At 33.6% G+C, this 21,648-nt stretch overlaps 1 protein-coding gene across 1 annotated transcript; it reads left to right on the top strand.

The window, feature by feature from the left end:
• Positions 1 to 17,119: 17,119 nt before the first annotated feature.
• Positions 17,120 to 21,576, top strand: LOC147409150 (uncharacterized). Its single transcript, XM_086425916.1, has 11 exons — positions 17,120 to 17,521; positions 17,619 to 17,705; positions 18,184 to 18,288; positions 18,406 to 18,522; positions 18,810 to 19,280; positions 19,374 to 19,741; positions 19,829 to 19,931; positions 20,031 to 20,090; positions 20,447 to 20,530; positions 20,716 to 20,832; positions 20,988 to 21,576. The coding sequence occupies exons 1-11, from the start codon at positions 17,501 to 17,503 to the stop codon at positions 21,291 to 21,293; spliced, it is 1,839 nt and encodes a 612-aa protein (XP_086282042.1). The 5' UTR covers positions 17,120 to 17,500; the 3' UTR covers positions 21,294 to 21,576.
• The last annotated feature ends 72 nt before the right edge of the window (positions 21,577 to 21,648 follow it).

Raw genomic sequence — 21,648 nt, 5'->3', positions numbered from 1 at the left:
ACAAAATATAAGTAAAATATATAGTATAATTTACAAACTTTGTAACATTTTATCAGATCAGGGCTATTGGATCTGGATATGTTGATTTAAAACCAATCCAATGGGCCATCAAATCCAATCCTCATAGGAAACCAAATCCTCGATCCAAATCCAAAAATATTAGATCGGAATGGATTGGATTTGAGTTCCTTATCCAATCCCTTGACGACCCTATCCAATACTACCATGTTAAAAAAATACAAAGAAGGTAAAATAGGTATGTTTAATGGAGCCCATTTTTCAACATAATGGGCAACGTGAAGAAAAAGCCCACCTTTTCAATTAAGCGATTCTCATGTTAATTATACTTAAGAACAACATAATTAATTCGTTTGCTCTCACAAAATATTAGCCGCAAAACTCTAATAATTAAATAAAAATAGGGTATTTTAGAAATACCCCATGTTAAATTGATGATATTAGATTTACCCCCTTGCCTGTAAGGCAAGGTTGTTTTTTCTTGATGATTTAATAGGTGGATTTTGATTTAGTTATTTAAATTTTTGAAGAGCATTTAAAAAAAAAATTAAAAATTTACCATTAAATCATCAAGAAAAAATGAGGTTGACTTACTGTCATGGGGGTAAAACTAACCTTGCAGTTTGCAAGGGGTAAACCTAATATCACCAATTTAACGGGGGGTATTTCTAAAATATCCATAAAAATAATCAGCCTAAAGACTTTGGAAAAAGTAATAATACAAATAAAAATCAAATTTTCTATTTTTAACAAGAGTGCTGATTTTGTAACTCAACCTGGCATGTTTTATAGGGATATGCAGAGGTGTATCTCGAGAGAGAAAATCTACGATTCTTGTAGGGTACAAGTCAGTTGAGTTTTTGAGTTACCATGTTAGGTTGAGTTACAAAATCATTACACTTTTAACAAACATATGAGAAAGAGATCTTATCATAAAAAATCAATATTTCTAGATGGGGGTCCTGATCCAATCCTATTCAATTTAATTAAATATATATATATATATATATATATATATATATATATATATATATATATATATATATATATATATATAACATTATATATAAGTTAAAAAAAAAAAAAAAACAATACACATCATGTATATGTTTCAAACACATTACAAGATCTGATCGAAACCCAAACACTTCACCCGTAGTTATTTGATTGGAAAGGATCAGATTTCAAGTCTGCTCCATTCCATTGGTAGCCCTAGTCGTAGTGTAGTATTAAAAATAATAATAATTATTATTATTATTATTACAAGTTCCTAATTATTAACTAAACTAAAATAGTCAATTGGTCATGTCACATGACCCATTCAAGAGGATGTGCCTCCATTGCCATATGCAAGGTTCCAAGCAAAGAGCCTTATCATTTTAATGGCTATTTTGTGCTATTTCAAATGTGAAAGAAAGAAAGGATAAAGCACATTCACCTTTTCCAACTACCAATAATGGGCTTTATATAAAGTAAAAGACCTATTGCAAGAGGATTCATGAATTGGGATTTATTAAAATGTTAACTAATCTTATCCCATTTCCTTGCACCCAAACATCATAAATCACTATCATCGTCGCTAGTGCTACACTTATTTCATGTCAGTATGGACCATTTGGATGGACGTCGCCCAAGCCTTATCAATAGCATAGTAAGCAACCAGGCAGCAAGTGTAGGTAAGAATTCCTCACTTTCTGCAATGATGTGAACGATTGAGTGGGGCTGTGGGAGCAAAGGAAGGGATAGATCGACCACGTTGAGACAGAAATCCATGGATGGTGGAATTGGTTCTGGGGGACCATTTTTCGTTATAAGCTGAGGAAACCTAACCAACAAACTAGTGGACACGCACACACACCATTTATTCAAGTTTATGTTTATGTTATATGTCTGTCTCATTATTTATGTACACCCCCGGAAGCCTTCAACCACATAATGCTTGTAGTTATGAAATTATGGTGGTTTGGGCTTTAGAAAATAATAGCTATTATAATGAGAATTCCTGAGATTTTGGAAAATAATGTTAATATGTTACATGACTTTAGTATGAGTCAATCTAGTTGTATGGGCCTAACTAGGGTTGTAATTTGGACAAACTCAACCTGAAATCGGTCCATGTTTAGGGAGGTTTTTGTTGCTCAACATGGGTTTGTCCATGGAATCTGAATCCAATTTGAAACTTGGATTTGAGTCAGATTGGTCTCCATCTTGACATGAACCTCGCTCATTATTGTCGTTCTAGCCCTATGGTCAACTAGGTTAATATTAGTAGCAAACTGGGTCAGGGATAGTTAGATCAGACTCGGCCCATATAATAAATCTCAGGCCCAAGTAATGTCTGGGTCTAGAAAGGTTTAAAAGATCTGGATGTGGCCCAACCCAATGTGTGTTAGATGTCAAAGACCCGAATTAAGACATTCATGATTGAGGTGGTCCCAATTCATACTACTAATCTGATTAATATTGAAGCTGGGCCTGAACCATAGAGGCATACTGGCTTGAGGATTGGATTCAGGCTCGGACCCACCGCAAGAAGTCAAAATCCGATGCCCAGGCCCAGCCTGTTAAAAGCCCCACCATATGGTGAGTGTATGCCAGTGGACTAGTCCACGTCGACGTTTAGGCCTTTGGGGTACAGAGCCACAAGATGTCCCTGTAAACCCCTTTATCCTCTTTTGGTAGGTAAACTCCTCAAAAATGTATTTCTGTCTTTTGGTACATTGATAGACATAGATCTTGGTCTATCTTTACAATGGGATTGAACAGTCCCAGAAATCTCCTCCCTCAGCCAGGTACACATCATCATAATGGAACTATTGTCCTAAAGATTTGTGATTGAACAAGAGTCATGTCTTCTGTTATTGAAAATGTGCTCATTTTCACTTTAACTTGTAAATTCCTTCTAATTGAGAATATAAATAGTCTACTTTAAACATGCCCAACCATCTAATCGATTTTCTCTTAGTTTATTGCCTATTGGAGCGTCTCTTACATTTTTTCTAACGAGTTCATTTCTAATTTGATCCTTCTTAATATCTCCACTCATCCTTCTTAATATCCTCACTACATTACATTCAATTTATACAAGTAATAAAGCATAGTTGATCTTACTTCCAAATCATAATATGTCATGCCCATTAATCACACCATGTCCAAGTCATTCATCGCCCGTGCACATCACTAATGTACTCTATCGTGGAACAAGATTGTGACACATTGGCAAATCGGAGAAGTGGTTAAATTTGATTAATCAAGAAATTACATTAAAAAAACAAAAATTAAAGGTTTATTAAAGATAAAAATGAAAAACCATAGGAGGCCAAGCAAGATAAAAACATAGGACGAACATAGTTGAAGTTGGTTGGTAGTACTCAAGTCCCAAGACAAATAATTGACTTTTTAGCTGGGCTCACTTAAGTCACGATACTGAATAAAAAGGAGAGATACCTTTCCTCATGTGGCCTCTGCTTTATGCCTTTTTTTTGCAAGAGTCGTGGTGGGGGTGACACAAGGGTGACAAAAACTTATGGTGTTATGCACATTACCGTAGATGTTTTTCTGCGAGATATGTGTAAAAAGCATCTACGATTATGTACGTGCCACCACATCATTTTTGTCACGTCTCCGTTTGTGTCATTCCAGCATTTTCCTTTTTGCAATTCCATCCAACCTCTGTGTTTCTACTTTAAAACTTTGGCCTCATGCCCACATAAAGTGTGAGACTCAGAAATCCATGGAAAAGGTCTCACTGTTTGCACCACTTCAAAATTGTTGAGAATTGTAGTTCTGGGATCTTGGGTGTGCAGTTATTTGGGTATTGGGATTTCTTGGATTTCTAAACCTCTCATTCTACTTGGATATGATACTATAGTACACCGCACTACCATTCTCAATAATTATGCCCATTGATCCCAATACTACAAACTCTTCTACTTTTGATTTTACTAAACAAAATTGTGTTCCTACATCAAAGTGGATAGGATTTTGTCGATGTGTGTCCTAAGGGCACACATTAAAGTGCAATAAATACACCTTGAGGTCTGGATTTTGTATGAAAATGCCCTCAAAAAGGATTTTTTTTTAAAAGAACTAAAAATAGCCTCAGATAATTGTTCCCAAGGTGTATTTAATGCATTTTAATGTGTGCCCTTATTTACAAGACCCATTTTGTAAAGGGTAGGGATCTAGAACGTTCGATTCCTAGCCAAAGTCAGATAGCACCCCATTTTAAGCAACGTGGCATTTTTGGAGAGTCACTTACGGTATGGATATGTGGTCCATCCATTGGTGAACCTACGCACTAAAAATCATAGTGTTTGATAACTTGTATCCATTAGATTTAAGCTCTTGAAAATGAATTTAAATCCAACGATTAGAAATCATTCTAATGACAATGCTATTATCAATAGATGCACATCACCAATCAAACTTATCTTTTGTGTGTAGATTTAGCAAGGGATGGAGCATTTATCCATACGGTCAATGGATCACCAAAAATTCTACGTGGTATAAAATGGGGTGCCACTTGACCTTGATTGGGAGAGGGACACCGTTTTGGATCCCAACTCTTTTGTAAAACCACCTCTTGTTAACTTAATTGCGTTGATATCAATTCTGACTACATGAAGCAAAATTTTCACACCGACTACGACCTGTTGTAATTTTGTTTCCTTTACTCGGACTAAGGACCACCAATAGTATAATATAAAATACTTGATTGGTTAGAATTATTTTGCCAACAGTTTTGTTTTTTTTTGAAGTAAGCAAGACTACTTGAAGTCTTGAACTCTCAAAGCTTGATAGCGATGCATCTACCTTACCTATAACTTTGTTTGAGGTCCATTTGAGTCTGTGAGTGCCATTGAATGTTGATACCATGACTTGGATTCCAAACCCGCCTTCACGTACAAGTTACTAGCCACTAATCCGTTTGTTTATTAAAAATAATTTTTATCAAAAATAAAATACTAAGAAAAATTGCAATTTGGATGCCAAGAAATATTTCTCCATTGAAGAGGATTGATAAACATTTTATTGAGTGATGCATCTTCTTTATGCTCTGTTAATTGCTTAATTTTAATTGTTCAATTAATGATTATTGTCTTTGGTTAAAATCTGGTACTAGGAATGATTGAGTCTAATGACTTCTTTCTCTTGAGATTCTCCAATGACCTCATCTGAAATCACTCCAAAGATCAAGTCAGAAGCAAATTTATGGGAGTTTAACTTTTATATAGACGATTTTGTACCTTTCTCATACATCATACATGAAATTTTATTTCCCTACTTGAATCATAGTATCATACCCTCTCCCTCGCGTGCACTTGTGTTGTTACATCACAGGATTACCCCTTCACATGAGATCGTATCTCCTACAATTGTAAACAAAGTTGACTTACCATCAAGGTGGTAAACCTGATATCACAAATTTTACAAGGGGGCATTTCTAAAATACCATTTTTTCAAAGAAAAGTAGATTATTTTGTACAAGAAAATATTACACACATAAGGATGGTTAGGTACATGTGTGATAAACAAGGAAGAAAAGAAAACTAGACACGACAGAAGATAAGATTGAGAGTGAGTGCTGGTCTAGTGGTCCAGAGACTTGGGTTGCAACCCTACTTCCCTTTATGAATGTATGAATCCACCCACTAACCTGTTCATATATAACATGACCAAAAATACTTGAATCCACTACTTAGAAGTCACCAATCATGCAAATTTTCTCCAATTAGGCCCACTTAATTAGGATGGAGAAAAGCATACATGTTAGTGCCTTACTGGGCCTGTTAGAGTGAAACTAGTGAGTTGGATTGCTACACAACAACTCCCTAGTGTACGGGATCTACACTCATTGAGAACTAGGTACCATAATTTTCATTAGTGACACAACACTAGGCCCCATTTCCTCTCCATCAAAATAAAGTGGAGAAAAAAAAAAGGCATTAAAAAGTGTCCCTTTAAGTGACTGAGATGTAGTCCCCACAGCCCACAGCGTTCCATGAGGTACACTTCTCAAGGAGATCGATGATGATGACCACTTCATACCAGTCCAAATCAGCCAACCCAAAGAAAATGGTCGTCCCCAGCCCACTTTAGAAAAATGGAAAATTACTTAAAGGACCCTCTCAAAGAGACTTCTTTCTAATTAGTCCCTAAATTTTTTGACAGTAACTTTGTAGGACATTTAGTAAACTTTTCTTTTTTAAAATGGTCCCTAAATTTATGACAGTAACTTTGTAGGACATTTAGTAAACTTTTCTAATGGTCCCTCATTATTGGCGAACTCATTGTTTTTTTATTTATTCGACGCTTTTTATTTACTATCAAACTCACCATTATTTATTGTCAAGTTCACAATTTTTCCTATCACACTCACCACCATTTATTGTTGAACTCGACGCTTTTTATTTATTGTTGTGTTCACCACTAGTAAAATTCACCCATTTTCAATTTTTTTTAATTTTTTCAACTAAAATACATGAAAAAATCGACCAAAAACTTGAGATAAGGATTTGTTTAGATGATTTCAACTTAAAAGAACTATTCTTAATTGATTTTCATTCAAAAGCTAAAAAAATTTGAAAAAATCCTAATTTTTTTTACATACATCTTCAAACTGTTTGAAAATGACTTCTTTATTATTCTTAAATCTTTGTTGATGGAATGATGTCTCCGAAACCCAATTAAGATGTCAAAAATACAAAAAAAAATTTATGAAAATGATGAGTTTGAACAATTAAGACATTCAATCATGAAAATATGGGAGATAAAGTCCAAGGACTATTAATAAAAGAAAAGTTTACTAAATGGACTATTAAGAGATTGTCCAAAACTTAATGACTATTTAGAAAGAAGTCCCGCCGCAAGGGACCTTTAAGTAATTTTCCCTTAGGAAAAAGAGTAGAATCGTCATACCCCAATTAATTAATTTAATCACTCTCACCATGGACCCATCCTTCTTTTATCCCACAAATATCATTTTCTTATTGTTCTAAAAGTGGGATAAATTTTTTTTTCCAATTGATCTGATTGAGTCTGACTGTATCTCCATGCGATTCGACAAGATCTTTAAAATGTTGATTTAAAGAATAAGTGATTTTCCCACTCTAAAAATTTGATGGGATTCGAATCAACCATCAATGCGCTCTGAATTTTATTTCTTTACTAGGAACTCTTCTCTCACTCATTCAGTGTTATTTTAATAATTGAAAACTTAAAAAGAAGTCCCATGGCCCATGTATACCATGTTAAATTAAACTTTGATTAAAATATAAGCAATGAAGCTAACTTGAAAGTACTTGCCTTTTGCCCTACCTAACATTAGAGAATAATGTTCCTTAAGTTGGTAGCACATGTCAAGATAGGAGAGTATGAGAATGAACCATGGGGGTTAGGGGGGTGGGGTGGACCCAAATAGGTTTATGTTAAATGATTACTTCTTTCTCTTATAATTATAATATAATGGGGTTACATCTCACGTGCTTTCTACTTTATGTAATACAATAATATCCTTTTGAAGGTACAAAAGTCACTAGTTGTTCATGAATCTACTCTTAATCTTGAAAATAGTGTTTTAATGCATAGGGAATGTCCCGAGTTATTCTTGAAAAACAGGTCCTACTTGGTACATTTTAATTAAGTTTTGTAATTACGATGTCTCCGTTACAAATGCTTTGTAATACTTTAGAGAAAGCGGATCCTCTATAGTGCATCTTCCCTGTAATTTCCTGTAATGATATTAGATGATTGAAAGACAGCCACGTCACATACTCATAAAATCTGTGAGGTCGTGGACGTCCATCTTCAAAGCCTTCATCAGATTCAATAAATATTAATTTTTTCAACAAAAAAAAAAAAAAAAAAAACATTCAAATCTCATCAACACCGTGATCAATACAAGGCTAAGTTATCTGATTTTATTTTCAATATTTCAATCTCTACTAATTAAAAGGTACCACAAGGAAGATGCTCTATAGAGGATCCACTCTCACTTTTAGGGGTTTTGTTAATGCGTGCCCTCTGGGCACACATTAAAATGCAATAAATGCACATTGGAAATAAGAATACGAGGGTATTTTTGTAAAAATAAAATTTTAATGGTATTTTTTATACAAAATCCAATTTTCAAAGTGTATTTATTGCACTTTAACGTGCGGAACATGTTAACAAGACCCTATTTTTAGAAAATTCTCTCAAAATTTTGGGGTTTCTCAAATTGATAGAAACACACCAAAAAAAAAAATCTTAAATAATTTTTAAGAAAGATATTATTACTTTTTATTAAATTAATTTTGTTTTTTTAAAAAGAAAAAAATACGATAATACTAGACATGGCCTATGGAATCTACTCACCAACAAATGAACTTATTTATTCCATTATATGCAATTTCAATTGCAAAAAAAAATTACAAATAGTTGTTAAAACAGACTTTGTAGTGTAAAATCATCATACTTGGTGGTCGGTCCCATATGGATGATTTTCAGGAAAGTTTATATAAAGTAAAGCTCAACGTGATCGATGGATTCTGAAGTAGAATGCGATGGAATTTTTCTGTAGAAAAATCATGGTTTTCTAAAGAGGTGAAAGTGATATTGAAAATGATGGGTTAAAGATGAGATCAAGTAGGGTAAAATTAATTTATCATAGAATTTGGACTCCTTGAAGATATATTTTAGGGAGAAAATAGAAGATTGTTTGTCAGAGGTTGAAACAAATGGTGTTTATAGGGGTGAAACCAGTTAGAGAAGACCTAAGTCAATGGATGCAATCTCATTAGTTCAAAAACATATATTTGGATCTCAAATATTGACAAAAATGCTTATAGGGCCACCATGGCGTCGGTCTTCTCTAATTCAAAATGATCCCAATACCTTCCCCTTCAACCTAAAATAAAAATCATTTGAAATAGTAGATGAGATTATTTGAAAAAAAATAATAATTTAGAGTTTTCTACAAAGGTATTTAGGTGACAAAGGTGGAGGGATTTCTTTCTAAACAACTCCTAATTTTAAACGGTAACGCCCCCTCGCCCCACCCTTCAAGGGAGCAGATCCCCTCTATAGTACGTGATCCCTACAATTCCCTGAAGTGGTCTTGGATGGTTGATTGAAAGCCATGTCACAGATAAACATAAACCCCTTTTATTAAAAAGTTGGAGTTCATGAACCGTCCATTTTCAAAGTCTTCGTCAAGCTCAAAAAGTTGTTTTTTTTTTTTTTTTTTTTTTAAATCTGATCTACACCATATATGATTCTTACAAGGTTGAGGTGTTAGATTTTCTTTTCAACATATCAATCTCAACTACTTAAAAGCCGGAAGCTGCAGGGATCACATACCACCGAGGATCCTCTCCCACCCTTCAATTGTTAAGATTGATGTCTCAAATTGTCGAAATTGACAATTCAAACCATTGAGATCAAACTTTTATCCAGTCATCAAGATCAAACTTTTACAATTGTCGATCTCGACATTTGAACATGAATCTTTATGATCAATAATTCAAATTGTCAAGATCGATATTTGTACAATCATTGGTCTCAACATTTGAACATGAATTGTTGAGATCAACTATTCAAATCATTGATCTTGATAATCTCTATTGTTGATCTTGATGAATTATCTCTACAATTTCCATGTTTTGTGTTTGTTGTTTGATGGGGGCAAAGGGGGTGCATTTGGAAAGACGTCCCCACACTCAGGGTCTATAAAGTAATTTTCCTTTTTATTAAAATCAGGTTCTATTACTTACATTGCACGTCCCGAATAAACAAAAATGATTATCACCTTAGCAATTAGGATCCATACCATTCCTTTGTTTTAGAGATTTGTGTCATATCTCATGACCAGACTGCCACATCGTGGACAACTTGGCTTGACCGCAACGCAACACTGCCAATAAAATTAAATGGAAGAAAAAAAAAAAAAACCATCTTCCCTACACTCCAACTTTGTCCCCTCCCTCATGTGCTTGGGTAATGGTAGAGAACTCCTGACAAATCAGTAAGAAATCAAATTTTATGAATTAGAAATTTAGTGAGAAAAATTGTATTCTTCTCTTACCGACACTACAGAAAATGGTGTCCTTAGTGATTTTTTCCGCATTAAAAGAGGATATTACAATAAAGATTTTTTTAGGAAAAATTATTTAAAAGACCTTGATAGAATGGTTTCTTTTTAAATAGTCCATAAGTTTTGCACGATAACTTTATAGGACATTTAATTAACTTTTTTTTATTTCTTAATGACCCTTGTTACTGGGGAACTCATCGCTTTTTTATTTATTGTTAAGTTCATCACTTTTTATTAATGTCAAACTCGACGTTTTTTTATTTAGTGTCAAGTTCGTCAAATTTTAAACTAAAAGACCGGTAAAACACATCTATTTTTAATTTTTGAATTTTTTTGATTAAAATACATGGAAAGATTGATTAAAAACTTGAGACAACGATTTGTTTAGATGATTTCAATCCAAAAGAACCATTCTTAGTCGATTTTTATCCAAAAACTAAGAGAAAAAAAAAAAGGTGAATAAATCCTTGAAAATGATTTAATCTTCTTTCTTAAATCCTTTCCGACGGAATAAAATCTCTGAAACTCAATTGAGATGTTAAAATCTAATTTTTGAATGAAACTAATGAAGCCGAATTGTTAAGACATTCAATCATGAAAAATATGAAAGATAAAGTCTAGGGATCATTTAGAAAGAAAAAGTTTACTAAATGTCATGCCAAGCTATCGGAAAAATCTTAGAGACTATTTAGAAAGAAATCCTTATGCAAGCATCTTTTAAGTAATTTTTTCTTTTTTTAATATAAAAGTTGTCATCTATTTCTTTTTCATAAACATCGTTAAATATCATTTTTAGTTAGGTATGTATCTATTTTATTTTTAGGATTAAATATAATCTGATTTATTACTTTGTAGTTCGATTAAGGTACTGTGATTTATAAGAATCAAAATTCCTCAAGGACCCAATCTAATCATATCAACTGAATTCCAATTCCACAATATTATTTGACAGAGATCATTTGGGCCACAAAAATAAAAAAAAATTGTGCAAAGATGTAAACTAAAATAAACACCAATTTTTTAAATAATTGACAATTTTTTTGACTCATTCGATTATTCACTGATTTTTTTCACTAATCCCTTTTCAATCATTTTTTTTTTCCAAATTTTTAGAAGATTCGATAAATTTGTTAAATAGAGTCTAATATCTTATCTTATCTTATCGTACTTGATCTGATTGTCTTGAATTGATACCCCGTCCCATTTGTCCCCAATCCATTGACTTCTCTACTTGTTTGCTATTAATATTGCTATTTTGCTATGTAAATCTTACGTTAAAATTTAAATAAATTAAGTTAGGAAAATATTGATTCAACAAGTGGGGACTGGGGACCATAATATAATATATATATATATATATATATATATATATATATATATATATATATATATATATATATATAGGCAACTTCCTCTCTCTTGCATGATGTCTCCACTTGCATTTCCATCAGTCTGGTTTTAGTCTCTGTTCAAAGTTCTGGATTAATGGACCACAAATTCTTTAGGTTATTAGTTCCAGAAGGAGGGGGGACAGACAATCGAGCAACTCCACACTCTAGTGATATTGTAATATTATATTCTACAATAATAAAATAAAATAAAAAGTATTATTTATCTGTTTTAATAATTATCGAAATTTACAAACTTAATAATAATTTATGATCATTTTCTTACATTCCTAATAGAAAATAGTGACGATAAGCAGTTTGTTGCGTACGTTGGTTGAGCGAACGTTAATAATTTTGTATTAGATTTAGTATTTCTTGCTTTTGGCTTTGTTTAGTATAAAATATAATGGGGTTTTAGCCTAAACCCATTTTAATTTATATAACTAATAATTTATTATATAATTAATTAATAATACCACTTCCGCACATCACACATGGCATCTAGTTTATGGCTGAGATTCCAAATTATTCCTAGGGATTCCTTAGAAAATGAATCGATAAGAAAATCTTTACTGATCCCTAGGAAACCAAAATATGTGGAGGATATTGTGTTGTTAATGGGCTTTGGGTGGGATGGGTGCTATTAGTTGTTGTCGCATCTTATGTCTCTCTCCGAATCTTGGATTGGTCAAAGTCGACCAAATTTAAAACTTTGATTTTATAGTAAAGAAATCGGATCCAATCTCTAATTCGTCACCTACTGTTAGTAGTCGGCACCAGCTTGGGACTGACAAGGTGAATCTGGATCTACTTAAGATTAAGATTTGGGTAATCTTGATCCTCCATTAGCAAACAATTTTATAAGATCAATCTGATGATCTCTTCTAGATCACGTGATTCACACTGTGCAAACCATCGAACGATCTGATGAAACACTATCATTCTCTAACACTTTATCCGTTATATGGGTGATTCTAGTGGGCTTGGTTATGGTTTTAACATTATCCACGTCAAATCACAATATCATGAAAGATGGTCGTGTACTACTTTATAATACATCTTAGAGATTGAGGGGGCACTAGAAATTTACGTACTCAGGGGGTCTAAAGTGTTAGTATACTATGCTCGAGACACAAAAGCCATATTATTAGATCATTTAGTCCAAGACAAATACTCGATACATGATTTGAAGAATGATCATGAGTGTGACATGATTCCCAAGTAAAGAAGATTTATACCCTAACTAGATTCAAACTATACCTGATTTAATTTCTTTCACATATTCTCACTCCATATATTATTAATAAACAGAAGATAAGTTAAGATCACATCCCAAGAAATAGGGGTTTTGGATTCAAATTCTTATTAGGAGTGATAGCAAGAATTTATCCCAGAAATTACTGGGTGGGGTGGGGAGAGGGTAAGAGAATACATGTGCCCTAAGAATTAGTTGAGAGTTCAAAGAGGTCTGGATACTTGATTCAAGAAAGAAAACAAAAAACAAGAACATGTCATAAGAGAGAGAAGGAATGCAAAGCTCTTGAATCATACGGGAGAGTTTGGAGAATTTATCAAGTTTAGGTGAACACGATGGACTGACTCAGAAGAGTTGGATTGAATCTGAAACAGATGTTGTTTTTCCCGCAATATTTTAAGTTACAAAACAATGGAAAATTTGATTTTATAAAATTTGAATCTTGATCAAATAGAAAATTTTAGAACACATGTAGGACAAGTTCTCCCGCTCTTCTAAGTGAAGGCAAGTCCTTTACCCCTGGGACACCCGCACATGTGACCATAGACAACGGCAACAAAAGTACATAGACAACAACTACCAAGTACTAAACTGCAAAAATATGCAGTACAAAACTTTGCAGAAATACAATATTTTACTGGCACACTTAAAGAAGAATTTAATACATGAGCAGTATTGGTAAGATAGATTAATTACACGTGTCAATCTAAAGGAATATTTTTGGTGCCAAACATTAATATAACTAATAGAATGTGGATAGTATCGCAATTCAGAACTAATAAATGCATTGTTATAAAGTAGTAATTATTAGTAGGTAAGGTACATGGGGGGAATAATTTCGAGAGTTTTTGTTTCTATTGCTACGCCAATGTTTATTAGCGCCACACCATTCATGTGCAAATCTTTAGTAATTTATATAGGAATTGGTGTGGCAATAATAACTCTTATAATTTATTACTTCCCACCATATAATTATTTCAAATATTCCACAAATTACAATTTCATCAGATGAGATTAATCATAAGATGACAAACAGATGAATCATTTGGTGAGAGTTTACGAATCTTTCTCACTATCGACCTTTTAAGACCGTTGAAGATGCTTCTTAACGTTTTATCTAATGATGAGGAATTTAAATTATTCTAATTAATTATCTCCTTAATAAGTTATTTAATAGTTGTAGTAATGTGTCACGGTCACGTGGCTTAAAAAGGCGGAAAAAGCAATGTGGTTGTGGTGTGGAGTATCCGTCGCTCCGTCCCGTTACCGTTAACGTTTAACATCTCATATCGTAGCGCACTGTTCCGTTACTGTTACATTTATCATCTCATTTCGTGGCACGTGGCATCATCACTCATGATAGTTCCCCATCTTACCCCTCTGTCTCTCTCACAACACGCATGTAAAGCAAAAGGTAAAAACTGATAAAACTGAACATTGGGACCAATTTCGTGGAATTCAAATTACTGTATTACCCTTTCCTCTCTACACTTCAATCTTCTCGAGAGAGAGAGAGAGTTAAATCTTTATCTGTTTCTTGATAAACAGAAACTTTCTATTTTCTTTTCTAAAAGAGGTGTCTCTTACTACTCAAGTATTGCACGTGATAGGTGCAATTACTAAAATATCCCCACTCTTTAGCTTTTCTTCACACATGATGATTGTATGCCAAGTCGAAAATATTCTACCAAATGTTAAAAAATAAAAACGATTAAAGTAAAAAAAATTAGACCATAATATTTGATTTTTAAACTAAAACTTTTCATATAATAATTGCTAACATTAGTGTAATAAATTCTCGAGAGAGATGTATCTTCTGTGGATGTTAATTAATGTTACTGCTAAAAATTTGATGCTTTATAATTATGTTGGCATCTGTGATGTGAAGTTCTTATAGAAATTTATTATAATCTAAAGTTTAAGATTATATTAAATAAATACATTGCAGAGATCAAAGAAATGGAGTGGGATTTGGGGTTGACCTCGGATGGGGCAATGTAACTCCCATAAGCAATTAGTTGGCGAGTCTATCCACTTGATCGAAAGGAAACACACACGAACATATGGAATGATTTTTGGAGCTCATACCACCTACCTTTCTATGGGTTGACAAGACAATGGCCCGTAGATTACATTTGCATGTTAAAACGAGAATGTACGTGCTCTGACACAATGTGATTTTCATAAAGAAAAAAATTATGAAGTAATGTGTCAATATTTCTATGAGTTATGTTACAAAACCAACATACGTTACAATCACGTGTCTTGAATCTATAAATGGATGATGAATAAATGTAAATGTATACAATTTTCATCCATTTTGAGCAAAAACTCTACAAAACTCTCATTTGACTTGAAAGTTGAAATGCTTTGTGTAAGAAACGCAACAAGTTCAGGAGTTGGATCACCAACACCAAAAGAAAGGAATAGAAGAGGAAGGATTGAGTCCTTGAAAGAACTTACATACAGTTGTGCAAATGTATTATATTTCGTTGCACTACGCAAAGCTACGATGGTACAAGGGTCAGCGGGGCGAGGGGTGAAAGGGGCAACGTTGGAGTCCTCCAGTCCAACTTTTTTAATGGGATACGAAAAGGGCAATCAAGTAATACTTTCTTAAGGATTTTATATTTTAAGGGTTTTTATTTTGAAGAGTTCTATATATTTTGGTAACTCTCGATTTTATAAATATAAATCTCTAGGATCGTTAAATTTATGAAAAATAATGATTGTTCTTGTTCTGTTCTGTAGACGTGGCACATTATTGAGCCATGTAAATCATTGTAATTTGTGCAATTGTGTTATCTTTACTATTTTTTTTACACATACATAATAAAGAGCTTTGCTAACTCTAAATAAATCAACAAATATGTTTTATGACTATCAACCCTAATGTTTATACGTACCCTCTAATAGTTGAGTTTTTTTTATACTCTCTAAAAGATTAACAAACATTCAAGACATAGGAACGGTTATGATAATGAAGTTTCGATTTGACAATCATTCAGCAAGGTTAATTTAGTTTAATTTAGATAAATCTTGGAAGCATTTGAAAAAAATAAAATTCAAGGAATATTTGGGAAAAAAATTGTAGAGATAATAAAATGATGTTTTTCTTTATAAAAAAAAAAATACATCAATTTGAAGTCCCTAAAAGTCCCCAATTAATTTGCATATATTAAATAGTTCCCTTTTTTAGATAATGAAATTCACATAAATTTTTTTATAGCAAAGAAAATTTGATTTGATCAGGGGTGGATTTAGAGTAGAGGCACTTGCTCTCACAAGAGTTTTCAAATTCTATGGATTAATGTACTATTACGATAGATTTTAATGGTGGATAAAGAAATTTACAACTATTACCCTCACAATTATTATTTTTTTCCATTCTTAGCTGTCCCGCCAACTATTTTTTTTCACTCTTAATTGTCCCCACAATTTTTTTCTACTCTTAATATCCCCACATGAGCAAAATCCTGGCTCCACCCTTAGATTTGATGGAATCTAGAGCTGACTTGGTACAAAAACTCACAAAAAGGGTGGATTTCATCAGTTTTAAAACTTACCAAGATAATGAAATTCCACTTGAGTTAACTGGTTATATCTGTCTATTTTTCAAAAATAGTAAATAAATGTATCAGCTAGTAGACTCAACTTGATTAGATATTCCAAATCTAACTGATTTCACTATTCAATTGAGTGGACTCTAATTCATAAATATATGTCTTCAAAGATTACATGGCTACGATGATCGAAAAACAATACTTCCCTAAAGAGGGATTTCGAATATCTTTCGATCTCAGCCAAATATTCAATTTTCTCCCTCAAACATTATTTATCTTTCTTTTCTTCTACGTCTCTCTTCGCTTCTCTTGTATTAAATGAAGAATTATATTTATATATTGTAATGATGTAAAATGTTTTTTTTTTTTTTAGCTGTGATTGGTTTTTGAAGGAATTTTATTTACTTTCCCGGAGAATCTGTAATTAATGCTCACATTTGGGTTATAATTAAGCAGTAAATAACTCAAAATATTATAACAAAATTTCTAATAAAATTGACGAAAACACCCTCATCTAACCCCAACTATACCCATGAAAAAGAGCTTTAGTTGGAATCCATGTGATTTGAGCAGCTTTTCCCTTCTACAAGCAGCACCAGCTCATATTTTTGTTTTCTTTTAGCCTATTCCTCGTTTAATTACGAAAGAGGACACCCAATACTTTCCTTTGCTATTTCAACCAACAACAATTGTCGGTGGATTTCGATATTTCATGCATTCATTAGGGGTATATTTGGAACGTAATACAGAAAAGGAAGGGCAAGGAACTAAAGGAGGTGTCAAGGAGAGAGAGAGAGAGAGAGAGAGAGGGAGAGAGAGTAGCATGTTTATTCATGATGAGAGCGGGAAGGTGTTCCACAGGGTGCTAAAGTGCGCCAGATGACACGTCTCTCTCTCTCTCTCTCTCTCAAACTCTTATATGAGGAAATGTGAGAGAATGAGGAGTGAGGACTGATAGTAGAGTTTCTTTGTCTTTCATTCGCTCTCTCGTTATCTCTTTGGGTCTCTCTCTATTTTTATTAAACAAGAAAACTTAATTTCTCTAGTCGTCTCTCCATCTGATTTGTTTACTTCCTTCGATGACGTTGAGCTCGAAATTTCCTCGTCTTCTTGTGTGGGTTTTGTTTGTTTCATATCACACGGATCGAGGATTGCAGGGATTAGTGTTTTTTGACTTCCATTCAAGTTTTCTGCTCTGTAAATGAATGAAATTTCCCTTAAGGTCCATCCAATCTTTCTTTAATGCCAAACCCAATCTTCTATCCTTAATAACGTAATTTACTCTACTTAATTGTTTTTGGCTGTTATGGGTCTTGCAGAGTTCTCTCGTTTATCAGGAAGTAAAGATGAACACCAGAGTCAGAACCACGTTGCAGACAATGAAAGCTCCAATGAAACATGAAAAAGTAAGCTTCTTTGCTGAAAATCAGAAACGAGTCTTTAATTTCCCTTGAAAGGAGAAGGATTGATTGGGCAATTCTGATGAGACCCCAATAATTTATTTTTATTTTTTTTCTTGCAAAAATGTGTTCTTTATTAATGAAGAAGCTTTTGAACGTTAAGTATTCCAGAAAACTCGCTAAACTTGGTTATCTCTGATGAGCATTTGAGATAGCCTTTGTATTTATATGAAAAAAAAAAAAATCAGCTTTTGTTTTGTATGGTACATTCTCTCTCCATGATTATCTGGGTGAAAGTATTCATTTTTTCATGAAAATTAGATTTTTCTTCTTCATTTTCTTAATGTTGTGGAATGCAAATTATAAAATTTACTTTTTAACTTGAAAATTTTACAGACTTTGATCAAAACCTGGAATGGGTTCTGTATATTTTTTTTCCTGAAAAGCCTGATTGTTCTTTCTTTGAATTTTGTATTTATTGAAGAAGGAAAAGATGGAGAAGCGAGGGAGCAGATTAATGGATGCCGAGAAATCAACCACAAGTCGACGTCTCTCAAGCAGAGAGAGGAAAATTGCCTTATTACAAGATGTATTTACTTTCCTCCAATAGCCAAAGATCTTTTAGATTGAATTTATACATTTTATTTGATTTGATTTCATCATTTCTTGACGAATTGTGCCCTTCTTTGACTTCTAATTTTTGTAGGTTGATAAGCTAAAGAAGAAGCTCAGACATGAAGAAAGTGTTCACAGAGCCTTGGAGAGGGCTTTTACCAGACCTTTGGGAGCTCTACCCCGTCTACCTCCTTATCTCCCTCCACAAGTGAGTAAATTTTGCAGCCCATAAGATTCCATTTGTTCTGTAATCTCTTTCTTTGAACAAAAACCTTTAATTTTCATTAAAAAAAAGAGGAACAAATGGGAGTATGGGAATTAATTAGAGTGAAATTGTTATAGCTCTGAAAGTTATTGGAGAATAATGGATGGCTTAATTTAATGAGAAACATCCGTGAGTGCACCCATGACCCAACACTCAATTTAGGAAAACAACACAATTTTACTTATACATAATTAAGAGTCTAGCAATGATTTTGATTTTCTATATTGCAGACATTAGAGCTTCTTGCCGAAGTAGCTGTTTTGGAGGAGGAAGTCGTTCGGCTTGAAGAACAAGTGGTGAATTTCAGACAAGGCCTTTATGAGGAAGCTATCTACATCTCATCTTCCAAGAAAAACATGGAGAATCCATCGGATTTATATGAAAATTCGTGTAAAAATCCCAAAAACGAGCAACCAAAATCCTCATCTCAAGTTGGCGGCAATTCAGCAACAATGATGACAATGCCTTTACCTTCTCTTACTTGTGATCCTTCAAGTGGGAAACAATCCTCAAAAAAGACCAATTCCAATTCGCCTTTATCAGAAGATGGGCGAGGCAAAGAGAATCAATCTTGCACTAATTCCACAAAGAACAATAAGCTATCCCCGAAACAGCCTGGCCAAAGAATCAGAACCCCAGTGAAGAGAGCTCCAATGGAGCATAAATCCATGGAGAAACAGTTGAATCCTCGGAAATTACGGGTATTTATATCAATCTTCATTGTTAACAATAACTAGTCTGATTTTTTTTAAATTTATAAGAATGAATTTGAACACGGGGTTCTGAAATTCCAGCTAGAATGCAGAGCAGTAGACCAAGAAAAAGCAGAAGAGAGCTCTCCGATTATTGCAGATGAAAGAGTAGTAGGAGAAAGTAATAGCCCCAACAAATTATCCGAGGATATTCTGAAGTGCCTGATAAACATTTTCTTGAGGATGAGCACACAGAAGAGCAGGGGAATGGAGTCAGAGATGTTTCCTTCCTTAATTGGATTAGTTTCTCGTGAAAACTACGAAGAAACCGGGTTTCGAGACCCTTATGGTACCTCTAAAGAATTTGGAAATAGAGAGATTGGCCCATATAAGCATTTGTGTGCAATAGAAGCCAATTCAATTGATCCCAATCGAACAACAAATTCTTCGTTTTTAAATCGAAGACTGAAGTGAGTTTTATTTATTTTAAGTTAGATTGGTCCCTCGCACTTATGTCATAAAACTGCTAATAATTATGAAGTTGCCTGAATTTACAGACTCCTCCTTGGGAAGCTTGCCTTGGTTGACTTACAAGGTCTTACTACACATCAGGAGAAGCTAGCATTTTGGATCAACATCTATAATTCTTGCATGATGAATGTATGAGTTAGATCATGCTATGCTCTTAAATATTGAAAGATTCCATTTTATTTTATGTGAATCCAAACAATTTCCATTTACCGTACTATATTCTTTCAGGCATTCCTAGAGCACAAGATACCTGAGAATCCTCAAATGGTTGTCGCACTTATGCAGAAGGTAAAATTTATCATCCTGTCCATTTTTTTATTATTATTGTCCTATAATGGTTGATAGTGACAATTTTGATTAATATGTGTAATTTATATGCATGTTCTACTTTAGAAATCAATGAATTCGAAGCCCACTTGTTCCCTTGATTTGTATATTCTACTCTTCTGGAAATTTTGAACTGGTCTACACATAAGAGGTGATCTATAGGATGTCTTATAAAGCATAATATTATTTATCTGCGACATTACGATTCATGAGATGTCCTAGGCCTAAAGTTCAACCTGTCGGACCATTTTACATATTTTTTCTCCTCTTTAAGCAAAATACCAATCTAATCCATTAATCTGAACTCTTTCCTACAGGCAACGGTAAATGTGGGCGGGCACTCCTTGAATGCAATGACCATTGAGCACTTCATCTTGAGACTGCCTTATCACTCAAAATATGTAAGTGTTGGCCATCTCCATGTTCTATATTTTTGTGTCTTTTGAGGAAACCGGTTGAGTTGGTAGGAAACAACTTCAGCGATCTTTTTATTTTTCTCTTTTTCAGAGCTAGAAATTTCTAACTACTTACCAAGTAAAACTTTTCTTTTCTTTTCTTTTTTATTTTTTTTTTGAATTCCTACCAGACATACTCAAAAGGTGCTAAAAATGACGAGACAGTGGCACGGAGCATCCTTGGACTGGAGTGGTCTGAACCGCTAGTTACATTTGCACTCTCTTGTGGAAGCTGGTCTTCTCCCGCTGTAAGTTTGTTCAAGAAATAGATCTACTTCTTCACGTCAATGGGGAGGCATCAAATTGTTCTGTGCATCTAAATTCTTCCAACAACATCTTTAAAAGCACTTTTGATTAAAATTGTCTATGATGATTACTAATATACAAATGTTGTTAAATGAAGGTGAGAGTGTATACAGCATCTCAGGTCGAAAATGAGTTGGAAACAGCGAAGAAAGACTACCTACAGGCTGCAGTTGGCGTTCTCTCTACAGCAAATAAGTTAGCGATCCCCAAACTATTGGATTGGTATTTACTTGACTTTGCAAAGGATTTGGAGTCATTGCTCGATTGGGTCTGCTTACAGCTTCCCGATGAATTAGGGAAGGAAGCAGTTAAGTGCTTGGATAGAGGGAGAAGAGAGCCTCTTTCACAGTTGGTACAAATAATGCCATATAACTTCAGTTTCAGGTATCTTTTACACCAATAAAAGCTTCTTTGTTTTTTTTCACTCTGCACAGCTTTAAGGGCTTTGGAATTAAGGGTTTGTACACAGCTATAGTGAACATAGTGAGAGTATAAATATATAAATGTTGTGAAAGAAAAGCTTTCTTCCATTGAGGGGTTTTGGGTTTGTTGAATATTTTCTTTATTTGATTTGCTTTTGGGGAGAATTTTATGTGAAAAGGGTGATTTCATTGGGTTAATCATTGTATCTTATGGTTGTAAAATTGTTTGAGCAATTAAGCTGAAATGCTAGATTGAAGTCTTAATGCATGTTTATGAGCATTCTAAAAATTTGGGGGTTGGCTAAATGAATCCTTTTCTTCTATCAAATAATCTCA

Source organism: Akebia trifoliata, chromosome 2 (assembly GCF_017979445.1).
Source record: "Akebia trifoliata isolate Shusen 1 chromosome 2, ASM1797944v1, whole genome shotgun sequence".
Classification (NCBI taxonomy): Eukaryota; Viridiplantae; Streptophyta; class Magnoliopsida; order Ranunculales; family Lardizabalaceae; genus Akebia; species Akebia trifoliata.
Note: the sequence above shows the minus strand (reverse complement) of the source record. Positions and strands in the feature narration are given on the sequence as shown.

Excerpts from the sequence above, each read along its gene's own strand:
- LOC147409150 (XM_086425916.1), top strand. The coding sequence starts at position 17,501 with ATGAATGAAATTTCCCTTAAG. Across the intron at positions 18,523-18,809 it reads CTCCTTATCTCCCTCCACAA|ACATTAGAGCTTCTTGCCGA; the intron begins GTGAGTAAATTT and ends TCTATATTGCAG. Across the intron at positions 20,091-20,446 it reads TTGTCGCACTTATGCAGAAG|GCAACGGTAAATGTGGGCGG; the intron begins GTAAAATTTATC and ends TCTTTCCTACAG.